This window comes from Zingiber officinale, chromosome 8B (assembly GCF_018446385.1).
Source record: "Zingiber officinale cultivar Zhangliang chromosome 8B, Zo_v1.1, whole genome shotgun sequence".
NCBI lineage: Eukaryota > Viridiplantae > Streptophyta > Magnoliopsida > Zingiberales > Zingiberaceae > Zingiber > Zingiber officinale.
In genome coordinates, this window is record NC_056001.1 from 45,709,614 (window position 1) to 45,718,648 (window position 9,035).

The 9,035-nt window shown below is 43.9% G+C and overlaps 1 protein-coding gene across 1 annotated transcript; it reads left to right on the top strand.

Moving 5' to 3' along the window:
* The first annotated feature begins 566 nt into the window (after positions 1-566).
* Positions 567-1,874, top strand: LOC122015919 (F-box/kelch-repeat protein SKIP25-like). Its single transcript, XM_042573010.1, has one exon. The coding sequence runs from the start codon at positions 611-613 to the stop codon at positions 1,811-1,813; it is 1,203 nt and encodes a 400-aa protein (XP_042428944.1). The 5' UTR covers positions 567-610; the 3' UTR covers positions 1,814-1,874.
* The last annotated feature ends 7,161 nt before the right edge of the window (positions 1,875-9,035 follow it).

Sequence of the window (9,035 nt, forward strand, 5' to 3'; positions counted from 1 at the left end):
TTAATTGCGTCTTCCTCAAGTAACGCAAACTAGCTTTTTAATATTATGCTTACAATACTTGACTGTTTTCAATTGACAAATCTTAATCAACAATCACACCTCAAAAGATATAGACGGCCATATTTTTAATTAGGAAAATTCATTTGTGAAAGTGGTAATCCCATAGATACATTAACCCGGGTATAATTTTTTGCATGTAAAATTAAACCATAGTCCAATTTAAGGTCGCAGTATTGGAACAACGCATCTGGCACTGCTCCCGCAAAATTAATTAACTAATTAATTAATATTAATTCTGCAGCTTTTTAAGGCCGGCAAGCAGCTGGCAGCCGCAAATTTGATTTATTTTATTTTATTTTACTTTAATTTTATGGTACACTTGGTTTTGAATTTGGGTGGTGGACAAAATTTAAATATCTTCCTACATTATTTTATTTTCTTTTCTTCTCTTTTCTTTTCTTTTATGATATCTTTGTTTTTTTTTGTACAATTATTATTTTTACTGCGTGTCGAAAGTCGAAACTCTACGCTATAAAACCTAACAGAAGAAAAGAAGGAAAAGCCCTTCCCGAGTTCCCGTTCCTCTTCTTCCCCATCCGCATCGCTGCCCATGGCCAATACTTCGCTCTCTAAATTGGCCAAGCGCCCGAAGATATCCGCCGCCGTCAACGCTGCTTCCGCCGTCTCAGCGCCATCGGTGGAGGACGCGGAGGAGGAGGAAGAGGAGGAGGAGGAGGAGAAGCCGCTGCTGCCAGGCCTTCCCGATCACCTCGCCCAGATCTGCCTCTCCCGCGTCCCCGCTCAGCTCCTCTTCTCCGTTTGCCGCTCCTGGCGCCGCCTAATCTACTCTTCTTCCTTCCCCCCCTTCCTCTCCCTTTTCGCCCTACTCTCCGACGACGAAGGCGGAGGCAACGCCGGCGCCGATCCTGTGGGATTTTTCGCATTCGACCCCATCTCCGCTCGGTGGGCCCCTCTGCCGCCTCCGCCGCCGCACCCGCCATTGCGGCGGCTACTCCTCCGCCACCCCTCCTTCCTGGCCCGCAGCCTACCCGTCCAGTCCGTCGCGGTTGGGAGCCACCTCGTCGTCCTCGCCGCCACCACTCACCGCCTCCTCCCTGCCCTCCCTCGCCCCCTCGTCTTCCACACTGCCTCCGGCCGCTGGCGCCTCGGCCCTCCCCTCCCTGCACCCCGCCGCTGGTGCGCCGCCGGGACCGCCGGAGGGGCAGTGTACCTCGCCTCCGGGATCGGCGGCGATTACAACGCCGACGTCGCCCGCTCAGCCGAGCGGTGGGACCCGGCGGCCGTCTCCGGCTCCGCGTGGGAGCGCGTGGCGCTGCTCCCAGACGGGCGGTTCTCTCGGGAAGCGATAGAGGCGGTGGCGTCGCGCGGAAAGCTCTGCATGGTCAACGTCCGCGGCCGGGCGGCGAAGCAGGGGGCGGTCTACGACCTCCTGGCGGACCGGTGGGACGAGATGCCCCCGGGGATGCTGGCCGGGTGGAACGGCCCCGCGGCCTCGCCAGCGGAGAACGAGGACGGCCCGATCTACGTGGTAGACGAGCGGAGCGGAACTCTGAGGGCCTACGACTGGGGCGGCGATCGCTGGACGACGGTGGCGGAGTCGGAGCGGCTGAAGGGAGCGACGCAGATGGTAGCGGGAGGGGGGCGGGCTTGCTTGGTACGCGGCGGGGACCGGACGGTGGTAGTCGTGGACTTGAAGTCACCTGAGCGGATGTGGGTGGTGGAGGCGCCGGAGGGGAAGCAGGTGCTGTCGGTGCACGTGCTACCGAGGATGTGCTCCGGCAACTCGTCGTGACCGTGCTGCGATCGCCGATCTACATAAATCTGTTTGATTCTTTGATAAAATAGTTGACCGGTCAAAGGGGCTCGGAGCGTGTGATACACTGGATGATCGATAAAGACAACTGCGCGCTTTTTTGGGTGGAAACAACGCATTTTCCATCGTAACTTGAATAAAAAATACATTGAAAATAATAATAATTTAGTCTAGATACATCTGAACTTGTTATTTCGTAGAGAATAGAATATGAACTATTTGTTTCTATATAAAATTTTCACTTGTTTAGGTCCATTTATTACCACCCCATTATTACTTCATTTATGTATTTTATTGGACCATATTTTATTTAGATCAAAACTATAGAATTTTAAATCACTTCAAATTAAAACTAATCTAATTTTAAAAGTTTTCTTAATATATTCATGTCTCAAATTAAAATTTAAATAATAAATTTTTAAATGAATAGAATAAAAATTTAACCACAATGGATCAAAGAGTGTTAGTGGTCTTTTTTTAAGAATCTAGTATCAAAGTGATGTTTTTTCTTTGCATACAATATTACAGTAATTAAAGGGAGATGTAAACTAGAAAATAAATTGGTCTTTGTTTGAAAAAACTGAAAGTTAGATGCATGTTTTAGAAATTTCACAATTTTAAATGCATCGTCAATTTTTGAAAAATTTGAGAAGAGAGAATTTTTTTTGAGAATAATAAAAGAAAGAGGAGTATAATAGAAATATGTTGTCTGACTTTGATATCCTCAAAATTAAAAATAAAATAAGGACATCAATTTTCTAGCTCACATAATGTCATCTATGTTACGGTATCCGTCTCCTTGAGACGATAATCTAAAAGTTAACTCCCAGTTCTTTTCTTGCACTAAATATTCTCCATTTCAAACAAAATTGAAAGGGGAAGAAATCTTTTTACAGCACAATTACACTAGCTTACAACTCTCACAAAGATGAAGAAACAACAAAAGAGAGGAAATATCTCTCTTTAGCTGTGTTCTCCTTCTTTTGGTTGCCTGAGGATATTGCATATGGATTTTGACAAGAAGACTAGCAATGGAACATTATCTTCTTGTTGTGCTCTAAGCCTCCCTTAAACATCTAAGAATCGGGTTGTTTTTTCATATTTTGTTGCCATCAATCAATTGCAAAATTTACTAATCAATTGTTGACTATTAACTATTCGTTGAATGGTCACTTATTCCAGATCAATGATTAAGATTGTCCTAATTTAAAAGCTCAATCAATTAATGGATATCACCAATCAATTGATATTTTCAATCGATCGACAAATCGATTTGTAAACTTATGTTCTCTCAAAGAAAAATAATAAAAAATACAAAAAAAAAAAAAAAGTTGAAATGAGTAGTGGTCCATAGCAAAAATTTTCTATATATATAATAGAATACAACTAATGAGTGACCTATTAATAAAGTTAAATGAGATTAATAAATTAAATAGGTTAAGTGGAATAGTTCCACGGTAGAAAATTCAAGATAAATAAATTGAAAAATTAAGAGGTAGAATGCTCAACATTGAAAATTTTAAAGTAAATAAGTTGGGTTATATTGAATCATATGTTAATGTCATTGGAATGCTATAAATTTTATTAAATGAGAGGTTGAAATTTTTTAACTAATTAAAAAAAAATCAGATTTTTAATTAAAAATATAGCCGAACTAATGAACCATTGATTCATTGATTACTTACTGTTTGACTTGTTAAACCAATTCAATGAGTGACGAACTCCTTGACCAACCCATTGACCTAGTTACAATTGTGAGTCATTAAGTTATACGTTCGAGTAGATGGCTTTGATGACAAAATCAAACCGTAAGATAAACACTAGTTGTAAGAAGAGTTGATTGTTTTGCTTTCGGATTCATGTAGCTTTTTACTTAGGCTATAATGTAACTTGATAACATTGGATTAGTGATTTAGTAAAAGGTAATTATCTTCGTTCCAGACGCCTCACAAGGATTATTGATTCTAACATCTAAGCTTAATGTGCCTACTTGTATTATCAACATTTATCTATTACGCATGCCATATCTAATCCTAATTAAGCCAATCTTTATAAAAAACAAATATGTTTGACCCTTAATTCCCTATTACTAACTCTATTGCCTTAAACCAACTCCATTAATTAGTGATTTCCTCTATTCTGTCATCCTCTTGGCGGACATCGACATTTGTCAATCGGTGAAATTTTACCACTCCAAGTGGTAATAGTTGCTTGTCGATCGTCCTAATCCCAATTCTCACACAATGATCACATCTTAATTTCTTCTTAATGTTATATAGCATAGCGCTGACTATAACATTGTTATTAGAATTTCTCTTAATTAATGAAAGTGGTCCACTAGATTGGGGCTTGCCGGCCGGTCAGCCAATATAGCGATTAGCAATTCAACAACTTGAACCGGTGAAACATTAAATATGACAACATAGGTCATATCCCTTTGAGATTCTCGATAAACCCATTTAGTTGGTGATGCACCCATTCGAGTAGTAGACACATATTTCTTATAATTGCATCTTCATCAATTTAATATTATTAGCCACGTATCTAATAATATTGATCGTCAAATCACTTCTATGGATATTGACCCATCCTTTTGGGTCTGTTTATCCCTTCAAATCAGGGAATTTAAGTTTGAGGTGAGGCCATGAAAGAAGTTATTATCCAATTCAAATATTTATGATTTATTAATAATCGTCTTTAAAGATATAATAACTTAGGACTCATAAAATAGAGACCTCTAAATTTGAATCTTCAACGAACTTTTAAAAAAATTTTTAAAAAAAGAAAAAAAATCTTAATTTGAGAACCGAGTATCTTGAGCTACAGTTATATATATATATATATATATATATAAAAGGACGAAGGGATTTTTTAAGAGGTGAAAAGTGATTTTTTTTTTCTTAAAAAGTATTGATTTAATTAATTTAAATTTATCAAGTTAATTTGTGTAATATTTTTTAATTGACATGCGGGTAGACCAACACAAATCTCATGTAATTAATTAATGAATTTCTTTAATTAATTGATTCTTTATTCCTTTAGAGCACCCACGTCAATTACCTTATTCAAAAATTTTGGATAGATTAACTAAAAATCCTCTGCATTAATTACCCTATCCATTCCGTAAATTTAGATTTGATGAATAGTGATTCTCTAAATTTAGGGAATGAAACATCTACACTAAAAATAAAATAATATTTCTTTTTAATCTCACTCCTTCCACTCAATCTCTCTCCTTCCACTCATTCCATAAATATAATAATAAAAAATAGAAGAAACAAAATAAAAATAATAAAAAATTAAGGATGATGAAATTTTTAGGGTATTTGATATAGTGTGTAGTAAAAATTTATTATCTAAATTTAATAAAGTGAGGCATTTACCCTAAATTTTAGATATATTAATAGAGAAACTGATTTGGATACTCTAAGTGACGGTTGAGAATAGTAAAGGTAAGATTATTTATATATGGGTGTAGATTAGTGGGACTTTCAACTGTATGTCCTGATGCGATCGGTAAAAGAGAAGGTGAATTATCTTGAAATTATGATTATACCTTTCTTATTCTTTCGACTTGAGTTAGATAAACATTTAATAAATAAAAAATAGATATAAATAAATAAGAGGCTACCGAAATTTATTTGATTTGCAACCAAGAAGATTGTTAATCTAAGACAATGTAAATACTAGCAAAGTCTCCTTTTTCGAGCAAAGTCGAAGGCGAAGAAACCCCGTACATCGTTTGAAAGCATGAATTGTAAATATGAAAAACAAAAATAAATTTATCCGTTGGCTGACGTGACAGCTTCGGGCGCTTAGAGTAGGTTCGAGCGCCCCGGCAGTACACTCTATCTGCTTCGCAACTGCTCTTCAACAGCTTTAGGATAAAATTTTATCCTCACCTCGCCACCTAGACCGGTTTGGGTATATGGAGTGTTGTTGACGTGGACTCCAAACGTCATCCGCAGCAACGTCTCGACAAGACACATGTTCTGTACCAGGTTGGTCCGGGCGCTTGGATGTCAACTTGTCCTGCTTCTGCTCTGGTTACTTGGGTAATTTTCCGGGCATCTAGAGTTGAGTTCACCTGAACCCAACTCCGGCCTTCTCTTCGAGCAGTTTTCCACTCGAGCTTTTCGTTCCTCGAAAGCGTAGTGCATATCCTTCTTGTGCGCTGGTATATTCTTCTGCAGCACCTTATCACTCGGATGCACCGAGCCCATCGACTCACTTTCCATGTCACGCTTCTCGCTTGCTGTGTCTTTAACTTAATTTTTTATGCTTCTAAGTTCTTGCACACTTACACACAAGGTATAAAAACACAGAGGCTGACTTAACCTAATTATATTATATCAAAACTCACCCAAGATACTTACATCAATCATCTGTGATCTGGTGATAATCTAGGAGGGCCCCTCTCCCAGGAAGTGCAACGCTTAGGTGGACGTCAAAACCGAGAGGTGGTCAGCTAAGGGACCAGCCGAGCGGACGTCTATACAGGTCGGTCGGCTGGAAGAATTCGCCGACCGACCGGAAGAATTCAAGAAGAGTTGGGTCAGCCTGCGGCGCACTGAAACCAAAGTCACTCACGCCGCTCGGATGTGATATACTCGTAAGGGGATATGGAATTGGCTGGTCAGAACGATCAAGGGAAGTTCAATCAGATTAACGGCCGACAAATCAGACGGGAGATATGTGCCAACATCCTTTTGGGAGTCAATGCCGTTGGCTGACGGTGCTGATGGACGGAAAATCGTACGGGAGAAGATCCCGCTGCCTTGACAGAGAGGTGTTCGTCCCGTTATAGTAGGACGTCAGGGAAATTTTGGGAATGCGCGACTGCTCAGGGAATGTGCAGTCAGCCTGCCGAAGCTCTATATAAGAGAGGAGGTGGTCATCCGCGGAGGTACGCGCAGATACGTCTTTGAGCACCACCATTCACTTCTTTGTTTCCTTTATTTTCCCTTCCTGCTGTTGTGTGACTTGTGCGTCGGAGGGCCGTCGCCGGGAACCCCTACCCGGCTTGGCACTAACGACTTGTGATTGCAGGAGCGAGGCGTTTCCAGCGCACATGGAGATCCACATCAGCGTTATTTCCCGGCAGCCGTCTACTCAACTTCAAGGCAGGATCAAATTGGCGCCGTCTGTGGGAACTTCAACCTGAACCCAGAAGCGAAGGATGGAAGACACCAGACGATCAACAACCGTAACGCTGACGACAGAAGAGTTGGAGAGGCTGATCCAAGCCGGAGTGGCAAGAGCAATGGAACAACAGCAGCGAATGCTAGTTGATCGACCGGCACAGGAGCCAGCCATCTCAGGATCTGGCCAGCCTGTAGATCCTGGTCGCGGAGCTGAACCCATAGCCCACCCAGACATGGACAAGAGATCAGACACGACTGGGCCAGCACCAAACGTGCCAATCCCTTTTCACCGAGCATTGTTTAGGACGTCCTCAGAGGAAGGAGGCAGAGCCCGCCGAGATCGAGGTTCCTCGTCAGATGAGGCGCCCGAAAGGGATGCGAGGAAGGGAAAAGCACCACGAGACAGAGACTCGCCCGAACGGATCAACGACAAGTTCTCGCTAGGAATCATGGAGGATCCCTTACCTCGCCACTACACCCCATTGGCGATTGGGGAGTACAATGGGAGCGCCGATCCAGATGATCACTTGGCCAAGTTCGACAATGCGGCCACTCTGCATCAGTACACTGATGGGGTGAAGTGCAGGGTATTCTTGACAACGCTTTCGGGACCAGCTCAACGGTGGTTCACCAGGTTGCCGACCGGGTTCATACGCAACTTCAAGGATTTTCGGGCCGCTTTCCTACACCACTTCACGAGTAGCCGCCAACATCAGAAAATGAGCGTCAACTTGTTTTCACTGAAGCAAGGTCCCCGAGAAGCTCTCAGGGCATACATTCAACAATTTAACCAGACGACGATGGACATACCAGTAGTCTCATCAGAAGTGCTAGTAAACGCTTTCACTCAAGGGCTCGTAGAGGGTGAGTTCTTCCGATCCCTCATCCGCAAACCCCCGAAAGATTTCGCTCATCTCCAAAGGAAGGCCACGGAGTACATCAACGTAGAAGAAGCACAAGCGGCCCGAAGGAAAGAGGCGCCTGCCGAGCCTCAACTGGCGGCCGATCGGAGGAGACCAAGCAACCACCAGCCTCCGACCGGTCCCCGGGCCGCGGGGTCGCAACCGTATCCCGAGCCGAGAACGCATGCAATCCATATGGAGGCCGCCCAACTCAAGAAGGGCAAAAAGTGGACCCCGATGTTCTGTAAGTTCAATCAATCAGGGACGCACAACACGTGGGAGTGCCGAGGCGACCCTAATGTGCATCGGCCCGCGACAAAGGAGTATAAACGTCGGACTCCTACGCCGGATCGGCAGCCCGAGTGTCGAATCGACCGAAAAACCGAGGGTCGAAGGGCTCACAAGCCACGGGACCATCATCCCCGAGAAAGAAACCCTACTCACGCCTCGGCCGATCGGAACAGACATTCGGTGCGAGAAGAGGAGAACAGAAGGATCGCCTCCTGTGGAGAAATTGGGATGATCTCAGGTGGCCCGACCGGGGGAGATTCCAACCGAGCCCGGAAGGGCCACGCGAGGCAGCTGACCATATATGCGGTAGGGTGCAGCAAGGAGAAGGCAGAGGGGCCCGAGATCAGTTTTGGCCCTAAGGACTTGGAGGAGATCGAGATCCCTCATGATGACGCACTGATCATCAAGGCGATGATCGCAAATTACACCATTCGCCGGACTTTCATCGACACAGGAAGCTCGGTAAACATTATTTTCAAACAAGCATTTGATTTATTGCAGATTGATCAGGCTGAACTCCTACCCATGGCAACACCGCTGTACGGCTTCACCGGCAATGAAGTCTCGCCAATCAGGCAGACGAGGATGGGCATCTCGCTTGGAGAGGAGCCCCTGATTAGGACGCGCACCATGAATTTTATTATGGTAGATGCGCCCTCGGCGTACAACGTGATATTGGGCCGACCGACCCTCAACGAATTTCGAGCGGTAGTGTCGACCTACTGCCAGAAGATCAAATTCTCAGTGGGGAATCTAGTAGGCGAAGTTCGAGGGGACCAAGTGGCAGCCCGGCGGTGTTATGTTGAGATGGTCAAGGAGGACACTAAAGCCGCCAGGAAATGCCCCCGATTGGAAGTAAACGCC

Excerpts from the sequence above, each read along its gene's own strand:
- LOC122015919 (XM_042573010.1), top strand. The coding sequence starts at position 611 with ATGGCCAATACTTCGCTCTCTAAATTGGCCAAGCGCCCGAAGATATCC.